This window comes from Atractosteus spatula, chromosome 3 (assembly GCF_055471065.1).
Source record: "Atractosteus spatula isolate fAtrSpa1 chromosome 3, fAtrSpa1.hap1, whole genome shotgun sequence".
Lineage (NCBI taxonomy): Eukaryota > Metazoa > Chordata > Actinopteri > Semionotiformes > Lepisosteidae > Atractosteus > Atractosteus spatula.
Genome location: NC_142708.1, coordinates 48,377,960 through 48,400,656, shown reverse-complemented (window position 1 = coordinate 48,400,656; position 22,697 = coordinate 48,377,960). Strand labels below are relative to the sequence as shown.

Here is a 22,697-nt window from a genome sequence, read left to right as displayed (position 1 = left end):
GGGGTGTAACCCCGGCGTCCTGGCCAAATTTCCCATTGGCCCTTACCCCATCCCCATCTATGAATTGGCTTCATTACTCTCTGCTCTCCTCCCCACTAATAGCTGATGTGTGGTGAGTGTTCTGGCGCACTATGGCTGCCGTCGCATCATCCAGGTGGATGCTGCACATTGGTGGTGGTGGTGGAGGGGAGACCCCATTACCTGTAAAGCGCTTTGAGTGGAGTGTCCAGAAAAGTGCTATATAAGTGTAAGCAATTAATTATTATAATTATTATTCTTAATTTACTTTTTTGCTAAACGTAAATCAGCACATAGTCATATGAAACTAAATCCAGTAAAATTTGTTATTATGTCATCGTTACTGGAAAGCTTGAATTTAGTATGTATTTGAGTGACTATATGTGTTAGAACACATTTAACTTAATTTAGTCTTATATTGTACAGAAAAGAAAATGTTAGTCTTATTTAATTTCTTGGATTAGTGTCTGTCTTGCAATATAAACAGGAAATGACAACCAAAACATTTCATTATAATGTCCTTGGCCCTTCATTTACAACCACAGTAAATTAATTGCAGTGTCTCTTATCTGGTACAGTGCTTACCAGCAGAGGTTAATCTCTTTTTAATCATGAGATAAGTCTGGAGACTGATGATCTGTCAGGAGTTGCAGTAAAATGTGAAATCTTACAGCTTATATATTAATATTTAGCTTAATTGTTGTAATGTGAAAGGGGTGTTACAAAGACAAAGTATCTACATATATATGACATATTTAATGATCAAAATTGTGTTTTGTGTTGACAGGTAATCCATATTGTGTGTATGACATCAGTGTTTATTAATATATTTCACCCATGCTTTAGATGCTGTCCCTATTGCTGTGCTCTGTCCTGAATATATTATTTTTGACACTTTTGGAAGAGGGCCAAGAGAAAGCAAAGAATTTTAATTAAACTACCAGTCATGAAAATCCGGGTGTTTTTTAGCCTATAGTTGGATAGGTGACTTTGTGGAATGGTTTCTTGCACCTTAGGCAAGTGAAATTAATGGAATAGCTCAGCTTTTAGATGTTTCATTCATTAATGTCAAAGGTGGGAGTGGGAAAAAGAGAAGCAGTCCTATGCCTCGAAATTCTGTGAAAAATTAGGGAATATCAGCTTTTATGTTCAGGGGCTAGATCGTGCTATAAAAGTGACTCTCTGTGGACTGTTTGGGTTCCAGCTATAAATCCTCTATCAGTGCTGATTCTTGTGCATTCCAGGCCTTTTTCAATGGAGTGTGTTTTTGCCTGAGCACTTTAACACACTCTTATGATTTACTGTCTTTCCCGTTGTCTGTCTGTTGGCTTCATGGGTAAGTACTCTTGCAGAAGGGTTCTAACCCCAGGCAGCGATGACCCCAGCCTAAGCACAAAACTCTCCTTTGTAAATGGCATATCTTTGAAGTCCAGAACCTGTGATTCTGAAGTTGCCATGGAAATGGCATGATATCATATCTTTTCTCCAGGGTGTGTATATTCTATGGGCTATCAGTTCTCCTTAAACTAAAGACATCTTAAATGTGCATACATTTTTTCTTTACCTCACTTTTTAAAAAAGAATCATATAATTCATCTTTACCTCTAGTACATAAAAACTGCATATGGGAATATAAAGATAATCTCAGCTGGTTGAATTTAAAACCTGCGGGAATTAAACATAAATTTAACTGAGCCTACTGTCATATACATTAAGTGATAATGTACTAGAAAGCAAAGTGACCAGCTTTAGACACACTTTTTTTCCTCAAATGACCTATTTAGAATAACCAGTATTGATTCATGCTGATTTTGGTCATGTTATGGAAAGTGAGATGATCTGGGTTACAGGCGTATTGTCTGCATGCTGTTACATTCTGCATGCTGTTACCATGTCTGTGCGGCAGTTTATTTCATATGTTTGCAAGAATGTGGCTGCTAAATGCCTGTAAGTTAGCATGGTACAGTAAGTGCTACTGTACCAATAGAAAAGAACTGTCCTTGACTGCCTAAAGTTATCACCTCCAAATGGACTGGGAGTAGGTGTCGAGTAGAGCATACAGTGCCTTGCGAAAGTATTCGGCCCCCTTGAACTTTTCAACCTTTTGCCACATTTCAGGCTTCAAACATAAAGATATAAATTTTTTATTTTATGTGAAGAATCACCAACAAGTGGGACACAATTGTGAAGTGGAACGAAATCTATTGGATTTTTGAAACTTTTTTAACTAATAAAAAAATGAAAAGTGGGGCGTGCAAAATTATTTGGCCCCCTTGCGTTAATACTTTGTAGAGCCACCTTTTGCTGCGATTACAGCTGCAAGTCGCTTGGGGTATGTCTCTATCAGTTTTGCACATCGAGAGACTGAAATTCTTGCCCATTCTTCCTTGCAAAACAGCTCGAGCTCAGTGAGGTTGGATGGAGAGCGTTTGTGAACAGCAGTTTTCAGCTCTTTCCACAGATTCTCGATTGGATTCAGGTCTGGACTTTGACTTGGCCATTCAAACACCTGGATACGTTTATTTGTGAACCATTCCTTTGTAGATTTTGCTGTATGTTTGGGATCACTGTCTTGTTGGAAGATAAATCTCCGTCCCAGTCTCAGGTCTTTTGCAGACTCCAACAGGTTTTCATCCAGAATGGTCCTGTATTTGGCTGCATCCATCTTCCCCTCAATTTTAACCATCTTCCCTGTCCCTGCTGAAGAAAAGCAGGCCCAAACCATGATGCTGCCACCACCATGTTTGACAGTGGGGATGGTGTGTTGAGGGTGATGAGCTGTGTTGCTTTTACGCCAAACATATCGTTTTGCATTGTGGCCAAAAAGTTCGATTTTGGTTTCATCTGACCAGAGCACCTTCTTCCACATGTTTGGGGTGTCTCCCAGGTGGCTTGTGGCAAACTTTAGACGAGACTTTTTATGGATATCTTTGAGAAATGGCTTTCTTCTTGCCACTCTTCCATAAAGGCCAGATTTGTGCAGTGTAAGACTGATTGTTGTCCTATGGACAGACTCTCCCACCTTAGCTGTAGTTCTCTGCAGTTCATCCAGAGTGATCATGGGCCTCTTGGCTGCATCTCTGATCAGTCTTCTCCTTGTCTGAGCTGAAAGTTTAGAGGGACGGCCAGGTCTTGGTAGATTTGCAGTGGTCTGATACTCCTTCCATTTCAAGATGATCGCTTGCACAGTGCTCCTTGGGATGTTTGAAGCTTGGGAAATCTTTTTGTATCCAAATCCGGCTTTAAACTTCTCCACAACAGTATTACGGACCTGCCTGGTGTGTTCCTTGGTCTTCATGATGCTCTCTGCGCTTTCAACAGAACCTTGAGACTATCACAGAGCAGGTGCATTTATACAGAGACTTGATTACACACAGGTGGATTCTATTTATCACCATCAGTCATTTAGGACAACATTGGATCATTCAGAGATCCTCGCTGAACTTCTGGAGTGAGTTTGCTGCACTGAAAGTAAAGGGGCCGAATAATTTTGCACGCCCCACTTTTCATTTTTTTATTAGTTAAAAAAGTTTCAAAAATCCAATAGATTTCGTTCCACTTCACAATTGTGTCCCACTTGTTGGTGATTCTTCACATAAAATAAAAAATTTATATCTTTATGTTTGAAGCCTGAAATGTGGAAAAAGGTTGAAAAGTTCAAGGGGGCCGAATACTTTCGCAAGGCACTGTAATTCAGTCAATTCTGTCTACATCAGTGGTGCATTGAGCAGATTTTCAAAGCAGTTTATCAGGTTATGCAGACCAAACATTATGAGCACACAGTGTACTAAGCCAGTGTGGTACAACACGTACACTTTTAATACAAATGTGGTCATACATTATCGCAAACTGGATGCTAGGGGCTTTTCTTGTACAACAACGGAGCAGGATATCTTAGCCACTTATTCAGGTTCTCATTTCGTTAATACAGTAATCCTTTGTGGATTGCATTGCCGTTTACTGGTACCACCTGCTATTGCTGTACACCTTCACTAAGTGAAATTTCTTTGTGTTCAGGTGAACAAGTCCTTATCAAAGATGACTCGGGTCTTGACGTATCATCTGTGCCTAGGTCTGTGGCACAGATGCACTCAAGCATGAGGGATTCTTAACTTCAGATCCAGGGACTACAGTTAAGACTGACTTTTTTCCTAGGAAAAAATGAAAATAATTCAGCCCTAGGATTAACAGAATATAACACTCAAGCAACAAACATAAATGCTTAACTCAGAAGCCCATTTTGATTGATTGCTCTGAAGTTCTGTTTGTAATATTCTACTGTTTAAGAAATGTATTTACAATATCTATAGCTGCTTTGATATTTTCTGTGTGGGGAGGGTCTGAGTGTAGACATCATCTGAGGTATGAGCACTGGGGAGTGGCCATTTATATGGCACCCCTGGAGCAGCTGGGGTTAAGGGCCTTGCTCAGGGGCCCAACGGAGTAGGAATCCTCTGCTGGCCGCGGGATTTGAACTGGCAACCTTCCAGCCACCGGCGCAGATCCTTATCCACAATGCTACCGCTCCGGGTCCGATGTAGTGCTGTTAGGTTCCTGTGGGTGAGCGCCCTCGCCGCTCCCACCTCAGGTCGGCCCTCCATTGCTGGGGCTCGAACCAATAGAGCTAAATGGAGAACTCCCTTCAGCATGGTGGCTGAGGTCCCTGCTATTTACGTCACTGCACTGGCAAGGCAGCTCGCATAGCCTGTAATGTTGGCCATATGTGTTACACTCTCCCCCACTTAATTCGCTGTCCCCGGTGAAGGGCTTTCCCATCCCACTCCTGACACCAAGTGGTGGAGTTTCTTTTCACACAGAAACATGGCATTGTCGCATTTATTTTGCCACAGTGTTGACATCAAGGGGCTGGCAAGCAATGGATCTAAATACTGTAGCCCTCGGGACAAATCTTGAAGTGGGCCCAATTATGGAGTGGGGGTGAGGGGGTGAGAAGCGATATTTAGACCTGCTTTTCCAGGAAAGTGCTGTAGCCATCACCCCCCACCATTGCCCACCTTAAAAAATAAAACTTACAAGAGCTTCCCAGCATAACAGCTGGTACCAGGGCTTTATTTGGACTTTTTTTTTTGCTTTGCTCTTTTTTCATCAAGTAATTCTGCAATAGTGAATTATTTTATTTGGTTTATGTATTTATACTGGAATCTGTCCCAGGCTTTGATGGGAAAAAAACATTGTATACTTCAATCCCATGTAATGTGCCTTGTTTGATGTTTGACCTCTTCTGTCCTATCTTTAGCTCTTATTGCCACCTGTTTTTATGTTGATCTTAAGTTCTTAAGTATCATCTCTTGTGCCAAGTCTAAAGGGCTGATTCTGCATGTATCAATTCCTTGTATATATAGAGTACTACTTTCCTCATACTGTACCTTCACACAGAGGTGCTGCTTAAGCCTTTGTTTGATTTTCCACTGCTGATATAAAAATTGTTTTTTAGAACATAATTGGACTAGTGTACATGATGTAATTTCGACTAAAATTTTTCTAGAGTGTTAACTGATAAATGTTATGAAGAGTCTATATGGTGTTCTGCTTGGAGTGAATATAAGCACCTTAGCTTAGTTCATTTTTTTTCAAAATTATAGTTCTTTGATAAGGAAGGATAGCGACTAGGACATTCAAAACACTGGTAACTGAGGTACCTGTCTGCTTTTTGTACAGTTTTAATGTAAGTAGGGGTGTCTGAAAATTTTTCCAATGTGAAGAGGAAAAATGGAAGTTTTAACATATTGTGAAATGTCAAAGAAATTAATCATACAGTATAAGGATATTCCTTCATCCTTTAAACTTTAAAAGGCCCAAAATATGTCACAGTACTTTTGTTTTTTCATTATCTGACAATGTACTGTATACTGTGTGGGTGTAGGTCATTATGACTACTCTTCTTAAAGCATTTAAAAATTATAATTTTTTAGAAGATTGTGGATAATTTTCTGTCTGAAAAAAAGTTAACTGCCTGTGTGTTTTGCCCCCCAGAGATGCAGGTGGAAGCAGCAAACTGTTTCAATCCGCTTGAGAGAACATTAACATTTTTATTGCTGAAGCAGAAAACCAGTTTAATGGTGCCCTTTTGCTTCAGAAAAGCTTCACATGGTAACTGCTACAAAGTATGAATTAGAAATTAATCTTATTAATAGCTTTATTCATTCTTTGAAATCATTCTTTGCTCATGCTGTAAGAACTTGCAAAGCAGGGCAGCTCAAGTTGTGCCCCATTGTGTTCATCCTCTTCAGATGGTGAAATACATTTTTAAGCACACTTAACTGTCAGAAGCCATACAAATTATACAGTATACAGTATATACTGTATTTCTCTGAAATGATGGTTTTGAATGTATTCCCTAGTAATGATGTCTTTGTTTTGTGATTTTCATTTCTTGTCTTATTCAGGACCTTCACATAGTATGTGAAATGTATCTACTACTGCTCTATGTTTTATTTCATGTTAAATATTCTGCTTTTCATGTCCAATGCTCAGCAATTCAGTAGTGGCAGTATAGTTTGAATAATTTCTCTCAGTTAAATCAGCTGCTATTCCCTTTTTGCCTTCCTTAGCTTGTTCCATTTAAATATACTTACAGTAGTTCCATTCAATACAATACATCTTTTCTAATATGCTTTGCACAAGTTCCTAGTTTATCAGCTGTAAGTAACAATTTGGAGTGAGCCTTGTAACCTAATTAACTTTCGTGGCCTTTCACCTATATATATACTGTATGTGGTACTTTTTATTGCTTTCTATTTGATGACCTTTGGATGTGTCACAGTCAGTTTTCCTGCTGGATCGTTTTGACTGATCTTGACAGTTACAGTTTTAACTTCAGTTTCATTGTTATGCAGATTATATTTACATTTAAGTTAAAACTTTGTCCCCCCCAGTCCCCTCCTCTGTCAATTCCCTCTTGTTTGCATGACATCAAGCTCTAGTTGACATTCTCTGAAGCTAAATATTGACAAAAATCAGAAATTGTACTGGTGAGAAGGAAATGCTAGCTGGAAAGCCGGGAGAGCTTTGCAATAATTGTGGATGGCTTCCCTAGTCACATATCAGCTGTAGTTGTAGGAATCTAGCAGTCACACTTGGTCCTTTCCTGTCTTTTGAACCCCATGTAAAAAAATTGCTAAAGACATCTACATTGGAAGTCTCTACATTGGCTGCCTATGAAGTCCCGTATACAATACAAAATTTTGTTACTGGCTTTTAAAGCTTTAAATAATCTGCCTCCATCATACATCTCTGAACTCCTCCATGTTCACACTACCTACCATAGGCTCCGTTTAGTTGAGGCTGGTCCTTTGCTCACTGTACCCAGGTCTAAATCTTGAACTTTTGATGACAGTGTCTTTTCTGTTGCTGCTCCATTGTTATGGAATGTCCTTCCTCTGGCACTTCAAGAGACAAATTCTTTGACTCTCTTAAAATATAAACTTAAAATTCACCTGTGTATCAGAGCCTACTGTATGTCTGATTGCCCTATACTCTGTCCTGTATGCTCTTGTTTATTTTTTAATTCTACTTTATTGTACTTTGTCTTTTGTTCTTTATTTACAGCATCCTTGAAAGCAGCCTTTGGAAAGGGTAATTAAAAATAAGTTATTAATATCAATTTTTAAAATACTGTAAAAAAATCATACTAAATATAATATTTAGCTGTATAATTGCTCATCTTTCTCTTTGCATAAGAAATTTAAAATTACCTCAAATTAGCAGTGCAGTGTTTTATGAGAATTAGTATTTAAAACACTAGTTTGGTCTCTTAAGAAGAATTGAGTATCCCTTTGAACCTTTAATTCAGAATAACTTGGAGAACCCACATTATTCAAACCTGAGAGCTTTTGAGATAACCAAGCACTAGGCATAGTGATTAGAATACATCAGAGGTAATGAATTCTTTGTGACACACATCAGCTTTATAATGTAATTAGTATTGTTCCCAGTGCTGAGATGCTAAATCTTGTCCACAGGTGAGTCATGCTTTAATTCAATAATTAAATAATTCAATTTAATTCGTATAGTTGTCTTTGGGCAATGATGAGTAAAAGATTGATCTAAACATGGTGTAGAAAGAAATGGTTTAACCTGCAGTAGGAATCATTATTGTTATCAACTAAATGTTTCAAAATAAAGATAGACATTTATCTGTTGTGCTTTATGGTTTTATAAGTGGTTTGTTTCTCTGGGGCCTGTCCATCACTGTGTGAGTTTACTTAAAATGTGCTCCACTGTTTTAGAGTGTGGTAAAACCCACAAGGATGTTTTTGTGCCTTCCATTGAACCACTGATAGCACTGATGTCATTTTGGAAGGTTTTAGTGCCTAAAGCAAGATCTGTCTGAAGTGTACTGACCAATCAGCAATTAGCAGGACTGAAATATGCAACCAGCAGAGATACTTGTTTCTAAACATTGACATGCCAGTAAAGAATATAGTTGTTGTGAATGAATGGAGACTTTGTATTGATTTAGTGCGATCTAGTGCAGAAAACCAACACAAAACCAAAATTGAATAAAGAAACAAAGCTTATGAGTGACCAAAGGTCTGTTTGCAAGTAGAAAAAACATTGGAGATGATCTGAAAAATAATGGTTATTAGACAGGTGAATTATTTATTGTAATTTATCAACGTTAGCATGCATGGTTGTAAACTTGTAAATGCTATTTTAATGGCTTGATTAATTAAAAAAAACATTAATTATGTAATAAATTACACAATTAAAAAGTATTAATTCTTTATTAAAGCTCTTAATCCCAAATCTTAGCTTACTGCCTCTTGTTTGTAGTTGCAGCATGAATTTTGGGAAATACAAAGTGACCTAGTGAGGTTTTATTATTAGAAAGGCCTAAGGAATAATAAAGTTGTGTTTAATAAAGTTTCAGAGGTGTTGTATACCATATGTGTTATGATGTGGCTTGCCCATGAAGACAGACACTTCTGTGTTTATGGAAAATCCAAGTGCAATAGCCCAGTGGGGCTTGGAGAAAGTATGAGGCAGGCAGAGATAGTCGAAGCAAGTAGGTGCATGGACAGTGATGGAGATTGCCAAAATGGCCTGATGACGGGCCGAAGTAATGGAAGAAGGATGGCAGTCAGGATCTGACAGGGCTGGAGGTGAACTGCGTTTTCGAGGCAGATGCAGATTGCGGGAGGGGTTTGGGGGCTGAACCCCTGTGTGGGATTCTGGCATTCAACCGTGTCACTGGTCCAGTGCCGAGAAGGAAATTGAAATTGAACAGACTAACAATATTTTGGGCTGATTCAGGCAGAGTATCCTTCGGTGACACAGGTTATTATTACTGAGTGCACTACCTTGTCTGCAGGCATCTCAGTAGCTGCAGAGCACTGGGTCAGGGAGAGCAGGGTTTAAGTTGTGTGACCTGATGAATGAAGCAATGAATTAGATGAAGGAGGCTGCTACCCTTTTAGAGTCCTGAAAATACTCTAGTATGGGTATGCTGTTACAGAGTTAAGATCTCTCCTCTTCAGCATGACAAGCTATAATGGCTTATTGCTGCAGAAAATATTATAGCAATGTGAATGAGAATTCACAATAGCAATGTCAGCATCCTTAAAATCCACTGCCTTTTTATTTTTATTTGAGGAGTAATTCCTAATTTTTAAAAAGGACTTAATTTAATAATACCAAAGCTCAATATGCGATAGTTTAGAATAGATCACGCTGTTATCTTCGCCAGGACAAGGAAAAGGGAACAAAAATAAATGAATGGATGGATGAATAAATATAAGTACTTGCAATAAAAATAGTGATAATGAATATGACATTGGAAAGTAACAAACTTTACAGATAATAGTCCTTTGACAGCCTGCATTGCCTCTTCTTATAATACAACAACATAGGAAAAGCAAGGACTGCTACTGTATATGAAGTAACTAAGTTATCAAGATTGTTAATAACTGTGTTAAGATCTATTTTGCATGTTGTTTTGACATCAAGAGTGAGTTGCAGGATTTTCTTGTGCTAAGATTCAACCAGCCCTATGCAATTATGTTTGAATCCTTTTCTAAAAATGCTCCCACCCCAAAACGTGGGATGACAGTACAGCCATAGATTCGTAAAGGCATTGCAAAGCAGGGTACAAGATCACTTCGTGACACACAGCCTTCTGAGTAATGTTGGAGCATTGCAACACTTTTTAAATACTGGAGTTATCCTAATAATAAAAGAAACTGGACTTTCCTTGTCAGATGAGAAAGTAGTTGGCTTATACATTTCACATGGTTTTTTTTTCATGCGTGCACTAGGCTGAAGAACATTATGATGCTGGTAAACAGGCCTTTAATTAAGAAGTTATTATTCTGAGGGATACTCTATTTTAGATAGATACTTTATTGATCCCGTGAGGGAAATTGCAGTGCAACAGCAGCTTAATACAGACAACACAGCCACAGTGTAACGAATGATACAATAATAATAATAATAATAATAATAATACAGTACAATCTGTACAGTGAGGGGTGCACTAAAAGAGTTACTCACAGTCCAGGACACACAAAGAACAAACTAGAAAAGAACAGTACTGTATGTAGAAAAATCATATTGCACATATGAATGTAAATATAGATATATAATATAAATATAAATGTATTGCACGGGTCCCTGGCATATATTGCACAAAAAACGGATGTAAACGGGAAAAGAAAAAGAACAGATGTAGCAGTAGATGTGTAGATGTGTTCAGTCCAGAAACAGGTCACTGTCAATGTTGCCTCTGCCCAGACGCAAGGTGGATACATTGTACAGTCTAATGACAAAAGGCAAGAATGACCTCCTGTAGCGCTCCCTGTCGCACCATGGATGAATCATTCTATTGCTGAACATGCTCTTCATTTCTAAAAGCCTGTCATAGAGGGGATGGGAGATGTTGTCCATGATGGCCTCTAGTTTGGACACCATTCTCCTCTCAGCCACTACCTCCAAAGGGTCCAGGTCAGACCCAATAACAGAGCTTGCTCTCCTGATGAGCTTGTTCAGCCTTTTAGAATCCACTGCTCTTATCCCAGGGCCCCAGCATACCACTGCGTAGAAAATGGCGCTCGCTACCACCGACTGGTAGAACATATGTAGCATCTTATTACATACGTTGAAGGACCTGAGCCTCCTCGAGAAGTAAAGTCGGCTCTGTCCCTTCTTATAGATGGCCTCGATGTTCTTAGACCATTCCAGTCTATCATCGATGTGCACTCCCAGGTTCTTGAGTCCACCATCTCCACGCCACTCCCATGGATTTAGACAGGCGTAGGTTTGACCTTTTTCCTCCTGAAATCTACCTCCAGTTCCTTTGTCTTTGTTACATTCAGTTCCAAGTGGTTCTCCCCACACCACTCCACAAAGCTGCTGACCAGTCCTCTGTACTCCTCCTCCTGCCCACCCTTGATGCATCCCACAATTGCAGAGTCATCTGAGAAATTCTGCAGGTGCCATGACTTTGAGTTGTACTTAAAGTCCGAAGTATAGAGGGTGAAGAGGAATGGAGAAAGAACTGTCCCCTGAGGAGCCCCTGTGTTACATACTACCTGTTCAGACACACAGTTCTGAAGTCATGGAAGCATCGACTTGCATCTCCTCCAGCTTCCTCCTTAGAAGTAAGGGCTGGATGGTATAGAAGGCACTGGAGAAGTCGAAAAACATGATCCTTACAGTGTTGCCAGCCCTGTCCAGGTGTGAGTAGGCCCTTTGCAGCATGTAGATGATCGTATCCTCCACACCAACATTGGGCTGGTAGGCAAACTGTGGGGTGTCCACTGATGAGCTAACCAGGGGTCTCAGGTGGGATAAGACCAGCCTCTCCAGTGTCTTCATGATGTGAGAAGTCAGTGCAACTGGTCTGTAGTCGTTGAGGACAGAGGGGCGCCCTTTCTTTGGTACCGGGACCAGGCATGATGCCTTCCAGAGCACAGGGACTCTCTCCAAGCGCAGGCCCAGGTTGAACAGTCGCTGGAGCACTCCACTCAGCTGATCAGCACAGGCCCTCAGAACTCTGGCCTTACCCTGGTGCAGCCTCTTCAGCTCCTTCTTCACCTGGTCAGCTGTGATGGTCAGCCTGGCCTGGGGGATGGTGCTCATAGCGCTGTCAGTGCTGCAGGTGTTAATGGTGGAGGTGTTGGAGAATGGCAGCTGTGGGGGATGGGGGGGTGAGTAGCTGTTGGGGGTCGTAGCTGTAGGCGGCCATGATTGTGGGGGGATGGAGGAGGTGTTGGGCAGTCGCAGCTGTGAAGGGTTAGGGAGCATGTGGCTGTGGGGGGATGGGTGTTGATCCACAGAGGGCCCTGAATCAAACCTGTTAAAAAACTGGTTCAACTCGTTGGCCATTTCCAGGTTCCCCTCCGTTGCACCCCCAGCCTGTTTGAAGCCAGTGATCTCTCTCATGCTGCTCCATATATCTCTCACCCTATTCCTTTGCAGCTTGTCCTCTACCTTCCTCCTGTAGGCGTCCTTGCTCTCTCTTAACTTCTGCTTTAGTTCCCTCTGTACACGCTTGACCTCTTCCTTATCCCCCCTCCTAAAGGCTCTCTTCTTGTCATTCAGAAGAGCCTTCAGGTCTCTGGTGATCCAGGGTTTGTTATTGGAAAAGCAGTGTACATCTTTGGTGGGGATGGTGTTGTCTACGCAGAAGTTAATGTAGTCAGTGACACAGTCCATCATGCTGTCTATGTTGTCCCCATGTGGTTCGCACAGCACATCCCAGTCGGTAGCCTCCAAAGCACCACGTAGATCCTCCATAGCCCCCTGAGACCATCTCCTCACAGTCCTCATGGTCGCAGGTTGACACTGGACAATAGGCGTGTATAGTGGTGTAAGAAAGACAAGGTTGTGATCTGATCTGCCAAGGGGGGAAGGGCTGTGGAACTATATGCATCCTTAGCATTGGCATATAATAAGTACAGTGTTTTGTTTTCTCTGGTCGGGCACTTAACAAACTGGTGGAAAGTAGGCAAAGTGGTGGAAATAGAGACGTGTTTAAAGTCCCCTGAAATAGCTATAAAGCGCTAGGTTGCTTTGTTTGTAGCCTGGCTGTGACTGTGTTTATGACGTCACATGCTGCCTCTGTGTTTGCCGTAGGTGGAATGTAAACAACAACAAAGATGGTGCATGTAAACTTACTTAGCAGTGGAGTGATTTTGTCTGTAAAGTACAGTATTTATTGTATATATAGCAAAATGGTACACTTTCACTTTTTCACCTTCATTTTTTACTGTGGGCACTACACATAATCTTGACAGTCTCATCATGTTCACCCACTTACCTATGTCTGTTGGAGCTGAAAAAATCCAAAAAAATTAACTGTGTGGGCCCAACCATACACCAGTGGCTGGCTGTGGACGATGAGGCCAAGGATGGACACATCCATCTGGTAACAGAAACGGGGTACAAATCTTCACTAACACATTTTGGATTGAATATTTTTGTTTTAGTGGCGATATTAGGTGTTTTTTATTTCTCTAATATAAATATTTTTTAACATGATATCTATTTTTGTAAACTTTCCTGTTTTTGCCCACGGGTGATTTGGCAAGACATGAAATTGGTAGTTGATGAGTTATTTGCTTTGGACATTTAGTTTTTTTTTTTTCCTCCTTCCTTAGCCATTGTTGTTTGTAGAAGCTGCCATGTTTTTTTGTTTGTATTGATTGTCATCTGCTGTTTGTTTTGCAAAACAGTCTTTTCCTGTCTCTCAAAGATTCACAGATACTTTAAAGCAGTGGTTCTCAAACTTTTTGGACCAAGTACCACCCCTAATCCAACCAAAGCATCCAAGTACCACCTACAAGTCATCATCTCATAGGACCCCAGAAATTCTCAATGACCAACATGAGCGCATGTGCACACACACTCACACATACATATAATAAATATTATAATAATAAACTTTATATGATATAGCGCCTTTAAAGGTGGCTTCTCAAAGTGTTTTACAGAAAAAAACATTAACAACAACTAATAAAAAAGCACCATTTCAGTGAGAGGGGTGAGCCTGTTTAGTTGAGCAAAGCAGATGTGAATTAATTTTTCGAGCTTTGATACAATTCACAACAGAGTCGAACAGATATTAAATCGTCAGGCATTTTCTTGACGGCAAAGGTCTCGCGGTGGATGTTGTAATGCGTACATTAATTTCTGGAGCAACCTGTCTAATTCGTGCAACTACACCGTTATGTCGGCTTGTCATTGCTCTAGCACCGTCTGTACAAACTCAGACGCATTTTATCCAGTCGAGGCCATTCTCTTCGATAAATTCATTCAGAAGCTGAAATATGTGCTCTCCTGTAGTTCCTGTTGGTAGCGGTTTACAGAACAGAAAGTCTTCATGGGACATGCCCTCAAACTCGTATCTAACGTAAACGAGCAAATTGGCCAAATCGACTACAGACTCATCTAATTGCAGTGAAAAACATCTGCTCATCTTAACGCGCTCTATCAGTGTACTTTTGATATAATCCTTCATTTCAGTAATTCTATGAATGACTGTGTCTTTCAGGGGGAGGGGGGCAGCAGGTCGAGCTGTTTAGCAGCTTTTTCTCTACACATAATACGTGTCAGCTCTTTTGCCAACGGTAAATAAGGTTCTTCAAAAATAGTGTAGCTTACCTGCTTTAGCAATCCGCAAGCTTGCATTTTTCCGCGTTTCCGTTTTTATTTCCGTATTTATTTAAAGTTTTTATTTCATGCGCATGGGAGCGAAACAGAGACGCTCGGGGTATTTTTCTCAAATTAGAACAGTTCTTAAATATTTTTCTGTTATCACGCTTTCGTGTGCTCACAAGATTACCTGCGTTCGTAGCACGTATTTCTATGCGTTCCTGTGTTTACAACGTTGGCATTGTTCCAAAATCACGCACATTCTCCTTTCTCCCTATTTGCTGGAGATACAGTAGCTTTTTTTAAATACAATTGGTCACTTGCATCTGTAGCACGCATTCCTATAGAGTGGTATAGAATTACAGAGTATCTCTTGTGTCCACTGAAGTATTAGCGCGCACTGTATCGTAGTACGTAGGCTGCGTATTCGACACGTATTAAAATACAAAATATGAAAACCCGTCCCGATTTTTCAGTTCCAGGGTCATTTGGCGTACCACCTGGCGGCACTCCATGTACCACTGCCGGTACGCATACCACAGTTTGAGAACCACTGCTTTTAAGTGTCTGCAGTACAACCTGGGCATGTTAACATGAAGGTTTAAGGTTGTTTTTCTTTTAATGAGAAATTGAACATGCAAATTTCCATAAAGCATAGATAAGAGGATTTTCTATCAGGTTATAGGCTTCATAGATGTAAGGGGCTTAAATAATAAATATTAGTTTGGAATGTGGTCAGAACCCTGTAGGCCAACCATTGCAGGTTAGAGCTTGAGCTGTGGCAGTGGCTAACTAGTGGTACACAACTGGTCAAGCACTGCTGGCATTGGGTGGCCTGGAGTCTTAACAGGATATCCTTATATGCTGTATGAGAGTGACCCCTGTGATTAGGGAGGTGCCTGGGAGCTTGTGTTGATGCCGTTTAGAGCTTCATGACCCCGTCTTTTGTTACCAACACTCTTGCCCAGATGCCGTGAGACTCTTGCAGACATGCTTCTGCAGTAGAAATGCATGCAGGGTTCTCTGTACCGAAACAACGACTATCCCAGGTTGGAGAAAAAAAAAGAGTAGGAGAGGTAAGCAGTCATTGGAAATTTTTATAGGTAAGGTAAGTGGCCACTACTAAAATAGAGCAATTCAGTCTGGATCGGATGCAAATTTGAGCCGAGTTTAACTCATGTCTGGAGAAGGGCTAGTGATCATTGGTCATTTCGCCATTCATTTAAAATGTCATGCTCCGCTTTCCACATTTGTGACTCGTTTTCCCAGATTTGTTATTTTTCGCATATTTACTGTGTCTGTTTGCACTTATCTTTACATCTGCTAGTCTTCTGAATAATTTCACACATCGGTACAAAACCTGCGAACAGGTTCTTAAATTTAACTGGTGTAATTTAATTAAAGGGGCAAATAAAATGAACAAAATCTTTTAACAAGTTCAGTTCTTCCCTTTATGTATATGTTGATGACACGGACCAGATAGCATGAAGAAGATAAGATTCTGTGCATAAATTTCAGAATGCAGACTTTTCTTGCACAGCCCAGTGATAAAGTTACTGAAACAGATAGCTGAGTTGTAATGTATTGATACTGTAATTCTCATAGGTCTTACAGTAAACATCAGCCTTACTTGCTTCTGGTTCTTGGCCCAGGTAGTGTAGGTGCTGCAGCATTTGTGTTGTTTTTTAAAGAACATAGTCAAAGAACATATCTGTTTAAAATTGGCATTTTAAACTCTTTTTGTGGTCTTCTTATGCTTGTAGTCAACCCATAAATTCTCAAGTCCAACCTACATTCTGAGGCACCACAGTCAGCATGGGCTTTCTATTAAAATACAATATAAATGTACTGCATTATTTCTTTTTTTAAATGTTTTTGGCAGTAATTGTGTGGGACAGTTTACCTATAGTAATTGACATTTCCTTCTTCTCCATTTATCCTTCTTGTCTTAAAGAATACAAATATTATGGATTTTTTTCCAGCAATCCTGATTCGCTTAACAAATTTAACTAGAAGCATTCATTAAACTGTTAATATAATAAATGCAAAGAAATTGAATTTTGCATTGTTAGGTCACAGTCTGTCCACGTTTATTTTATTGACACTATACGCATGACTATGTTGTTTAATGACTTAATATCCTTCAGAAAAAAATATTACAGCATCAAATTTATGGAAAATATTTTGAATTTACTACAGAAAGTGAAGAGATGAAAGGATTGAAAGGAGAATATAATGCTTGAATCATCACCAGAACTTTACTATTCATCGGGAAACCCTTCTGAATAGTTGATACTGTATCTACTGTATGTGGATCAATCTCAGATGTTTTTAAGAGAGAGGCGTCTATCAGAAATACTTTACATACTGTAACTTTTCTACTTTTATATTTTTTTCTGACTTTTACTTTTAATGTGATTTCTGCTGGTGCTCTGATTTTTCTTATTATCTTGTAAGATCTGAATTTGAATGATAATGAAATGGAAAAAATAGTTTACTATAGTTGCTGCTAGGTTAGTAATTGTGCAATAGTTTGTATGGGTGTTCAGATCACAAAAAATATTAAAATATTATTTTTTGAAAACTAATGTTTAGTAGCGTACAATCCACTGGCATTCTCTGTTAATCAGTATTTCTTTCATATGATTTTAACACATTTTCATCTTTTTCATCATTGATGTTGCTTGTAATCAGTAACGACTGGCATAAAGTGTAGAGAAATACATCATTAGCTTACAGTAGTTCAAAGCCTTTTTAATATGTACTGGTCATGTTTTCCCGGTCTTCCCTCAGAGTCAAAATTTTACACTAGATCTGAATGGGAAATAAAAGTATCTTCAAGATCCCGAGTCCCAGAGCTGTGCAGGATCGAGTTCAGGTTTTCTTTGTTGTTGTTGAGTCCTCTCCACCAGAAATGCTGGATGAGCATGACTCCCCAACTCAAGTCCTTGACTGACGTTCTCTATGCCTGGCTCTTTTGATAGCCATTCAGTTATAACAGGTGCCTTACTTGGTTTTGTGTTGTGTGCAGAATATTATTTCTGTTTTCTTGTAAATGAACTTTCGCTTCCTTTTCAGTTGCCAGATTCTATTCAGAAAACAATAAACACGAAATTGTGTAAATTTAGTTCCAGTAACTAGAATAAAATAGGTATGCTGCTGCATTTATTCATACAGTATATGTTTAATTATGTACAAACCTATTAAACAAAGATTATTCCATGGAGTTTGCCTTCTTAGAAGCCACACCCTTTTTATCTATGTATCTGTAAATCTGCCAGGTTTTTTCCACAACCGCTTCCAAAAGGTTTTAAAATTAACTGATTATAACCAGTACAGTTTTTCAGAAAGTAGGCCAAGTAGTACCAACGAACACAGGGAGAGTAGTTTGCATTTCTTTTAATTTAAAGTTTAGATTAATTTAGAATGATTAAAAATAAGTAATGTCTGTCTCGCAAGCTTCAAGACAAAGAATATTTAGGTTCAGGGTTAGAGAGTTCTGAGACTTTGGCAAGGCAAATTGCAATGTCTTGTTCCAGCATTTTGATGTCAATACAGACGAAATGGATCTTGAGCAGACATAAGTCAAAGATAATGCAGTGATGGGTTTGATCAGAGCATTAGGGAAATGATAATTCCACTCTTCTTACAGCTGCTCTCAACCAACTAATTATACAGATTATAACGTTATTTTTCAAGTTTTGAAATACATGAGAAAAATGTCATTTGAATTCGGTGCCATCACAGACAGAGACATAAACACTGCTTTCTGCTTTTTTAAGATCAGTAGTGAGAGATTCTTGGACATTTGTCAGATATCCCATAGAATGAGTCCTACAAACTCAGAAACCTTGGGCTGTTGTCTGTCACTTCCACCCCCTGCAATGTAACCCTTTACTTGACAGATAATAACCCAAATTCTCCTTCTGTATATCATGAGGTAATCCAAAGGGACCGTGGAAGGAGACACAAAGTGAAAAAGTGCACAAGCAAATATATTCAACCATATGTGGAAATGACAATATAAGTGATGGGGATAATGACCATTTTTCGCACTTGTGCTTTACAGTATATCCACCCCTGCTTAAGTTGTTTAATAGTTTTAAATGTAAGAAAGCTAAAGGGTCAGCATTGCAAACATTAGGAAGAAAAAGAGAGTGAGAAGCTTGGGGAAATTTCATGTCTACTCAAAAAAGCACACATGTAAGTGCCCACATGGAACTGTCTCCCATTACAGCCTTTGAATCTTTAATGGTGGAAGCAGCAATAGAAAATTCAATTGAAAGAGAAGTGCAAAGAGACGGCTGTTAAATGGTTGATTCTAGAAGAGGTTGGAATGCAAAGCGCTGGAGCTTGCAATTGTGTTGTAATTGCTCTCTGGAGTGCTGTCAGTCTTCATGATGAAGAGGACTTTTCATTTGTCCGAGCAGAATTGTGCATGCGTGCAGTGACTGAAGTATCTGGCATACGTGTGAATATGTCAGTTTTTAGATAAGCATATAGTATGAGGGTTCAGAGTGCCTTGGGCTCTGCTGTGTTGATGGAGAGAATCACCGCTGGGGGGAGGTGTGTGTGTGTGTTGGTTGGGGGGGGGGGGGGATCTCCTGCCTCTACAGGCAGTTGACATTCTTATCTGACAGCTAGAGGTGGAAGTGGAAGGACCCAAACTTGCACCCCCTCCCCTGGAGAGATTGTTAGTCCATTCCTTTATAGTAGTTCATTTTGGCTCTTTGTCAGTGCCTGGATGCTGGCAGTGAATACATTATGGTTACAATAGAGCGAGCTAACATACTGCAGCCATGAAAGCCCAGCGGGAGAGACTGCGAATTCCGGGGCTGACCTTGGAGTAAGTATTTCCCTTTCTTCAACATTTTAAGGATTCATATTTGTTTCCTTGCCTCCTGTACCTTTGTAAAACCGTGAGCGTTTGTGAATGTTGTCAGCAGTGCCGATATCAGCAAGTACAGCAGATGCGAGTGGCGGAAGAGTAATTTAAAATGCACTGCAGCTAGCATCAGCCAGTCTGTTTGCCTGTGTATGGCAGCCTAAAGCCAGGATACTGCAGCAGAGGCACAACAATAACATCACTGTTTACCGGTAATGATACAGACGCACAGTGCATAATCATCTTGACAGTGTGTTGTTAAACTACTTGTTTGGTAGGCCACGGTTACTGTGTTTCTAGCATGTGGAGGACTCTAACAAAAGGTCTTCTGTTTCTAGTAAATAGTTCAGATACAGTAGGTTACCATAATAAGGCCACTGTCTGGGAAAATAAAACTCATTAGAAATAATATTCAGTTTCATATCGAGCCAAAAGAGATACATTTTGTTAAAATCACAAGCAAAACAAGTAAAGATGTCACATGTTTTCTTTAGCATATTTTTATGTTCAGTCACATTATTTTAGAGTTATAAATTAAGGAAAAATATTGACTTGAGTAACCTTCGAAATTGTGGTTTTATCACTGTTAGCTTTTAAACAAGGCAGTATTAATAAAGGATTTATGGATCAGTAGTCAATAATAAAATATTCCCATTTATATGGGCCTGAAAAAGCTACTAAATTGTGTGATTTTCAGCACAGTGTCAAAGTTGTCTGTCTTATCCTAGGTACTGTATGTCTTATTCCTTGGTCAAGTGTTAAACCTGTTTCGTTTTTTTTTTCTTACACAAAGTAGCTTATGAATTGTACAGGCTCTGCAGACATATGAATGGAAATGTCCTAATATTGATCTCTCAGCTCTTCTTTCTGTGATGATAATACAGAAGACCTCAATCGCCTTAATTGTGTCCCACAGAATTGACTCAGTAGTGCCAAAATGGTCTTTGCCCCTGAGAGTAAAAAGTGATCTATCCACATCTGAGATCTCAAAGAAAGGAGTATTGCTTTTTTTAAAGTTTTATTTCTCTGAGAATGGGCCATACCATCATGTGAAAGTGAGCTTTACACCCTGATTCATTGTGCTTGATTATATCAGGTACGCCGTTTTTGGAATTGCATTGTGCTGCAGGAAGCTTAACTCCCTCCACCTAGAGAGCTTCCTGCGCATGTAGCTTACAGGGATTTTGCAAAGAGATTTCGTGTTTATTAAATTCAATTTAACTTGCAGCCTCACTCCAAGAAGCTTGAGCCCAACTCCCACAAGTCCTTGCAGCCCATGCAGCCCCCTGCACGCATTTCATTTCTGGAGGTAAGAGCTCAACAAAATAGCCATTTTGTTTTGGAGCAGTTAAAGGATGAGCAGCGAAGCCCATGCATGCACAGCTGCTGTCGATGGAACTGGAATGGAACTGTGTAGTGACTGGTGGAATCGAAAACAGTGGCTTTTTTTTATTCTCGACTTTGCCGGGAAAACTGCAACCACAGGCAAAAAAATAAACATTGGAGATTGCTTTGATGAGTTGTGGGTATGAGGGGAGGGGGGTCACCGTGCTTTTAAATTGGTCTTGGTACTTTCTCCCTCTCCCTCTGTTTCTATTTGAAATCTATTTCTAGTCTATCTTTTGTGAAAAGTAGGATTTGTACAGAGCATTCGACATCTGCGTCCAAATGTAAAGAATTAACTTTAGATTCTTCTCCAAAGCTGCTCTTGGTATTTAGCAAAGGAATTATTCATGTGCTATAAGATAATGTCAGGGAAGGGGTGTTAGTTTGCCGGCTGCCAGATGCTTTCAGACTGAGAATTCGAATTTTTGTGGTTACTGTCCTGACTTTCCCCTTCTGGCATTGCGGCAATTATATTTGATTTCTAAATTCTTATAAATCCAGATTTAAAACGGCAGGATAGGGCACATGATGCCATTTCCTTTCTCTTTCCTTTTCCGTGGTTCTATTCATAAAATGACGTGGAGCTCCTTTTCATTACAAACCATAAATGAAAGTATCATTAAATGCTGTAATAGTGTTGGACATGTGAGAATTAGGGAGAAATAATATTTTACCCTGCAATATGGTTCATAAAACATAAACAGCCCCACCTTAAAAAGACTTACCCACCACTGAAATAATGCTCTATGAGCATTTCTACAGTCTTTACTTGGTGTCTATACTTAAGAACGAAGAAAGCCTGCAAATAAGTTGTGGCTATTTGATAGTAATTTAATCCAAGGATTTCATCCACTGTTCCTTCAAAGAAACCAGGGTAATGGATTTTTCAGCATGGCTGTGTAACTTGTTACATGCTCCTACAACCCTTTGGGTAAAGAAGTTCTTCAGTTCTCCATTTTAAACTCCCACATATTTCCCACTGGTGCCCATTCATATTTGGTTTGTATTTCCACATTCATTCTGAAGACATCTGCTGGATTGACTTTATCTATGCATTTTAGGATTTAGTATATTACTGTATATCAGGTCCCCTTTTTAGTCTTTTCTGTAGGATATGTGGATATATTAGACAAAGATATTATTGTATGTCAAAAGTGGGTGTGTACCATCTGGTTTTATATACCCGGCAAAGCAAACAGGTCTACATTATATGTTTTTTTTCTAAGTTGTAAACATATTACGAAGCTCTCAATCACCAGCTGATGATAAAGTGTGCATCGGAAGTCAAAACAATGGAGTTTGATTGTTACAAGCTGAGTTATCAGGACGCCTTAGGTTTGTCTTGCCTAGTCAGTGAGGATGTAGTTGTTTGATGCAGTAAATGTCCCAGAGAAAATCCTTTTCTTCCTCTAAGCAGTCATTTTGCTTTCAGACTAGCGGGCCTTGGGCAAATGACATGGATTATGAAACCTTGGTCTTTTGTTGCCGTTATTTTTTTGTGTAATTACTGGTTACAATAATGAAAAAAATAATAAAATCAACAGTTTGTGTTGAATTTTGGAAGTGTTGGGAAATTCCACGAAAGGTGACTGAAAAATAAAATCAATTTAATATATATATACAGTATCAGTTGTATTAATTATGAAATACTATTATGAAGTACTATTCAGTCATTCAAATATATTAATGCTAATTTACAGTGAAAGTCTTGTTTTAAGTGTTTTTTTAGTCTTGTGAATGATAATGCAGTTTTCAAGAACACATTTTATTTGTTTGAATTCACCAGTTTTAAAAA

The 22,697-nt window shown here is 39.4% G+C and overlaps 1 protein-coding gene across 7 annotated transcripts in view; it reads left to right on the top strand.

Moving 5' to 3' along the window:
• mast4 (microtubule associated serine/threonine kinase family member 4) overlaps nt 1-22,697 on the top strand; it is a 199,723-nt gene that overhangs the window by 98,610 nt on the left and 78,416 nt on the right. For 2 of the 7 annotated variants that reach the window (XM_088911336.1, XM_088911335.1), the window contains exons 3-4: nt 19,369-19,477; nt 20,745-20,825. The exons of the other annotated variants lie outside the window; for them this stretch is intronic. In XM_088911336.1, coding sequence (XP_088767462.1) covers nt 19,431-19,477; nt 20,745-20,825 — 128 coding nt within the window. In that variant the 5' untranslated portion in view covers nt 19,369-19,430. The remainder of the gene's footprint in view (nt 1-19,368; nt 19,478-20,744; nt 20,826-22,697) is intronic. 7 annotated transcript variants of the gene reach the window in all.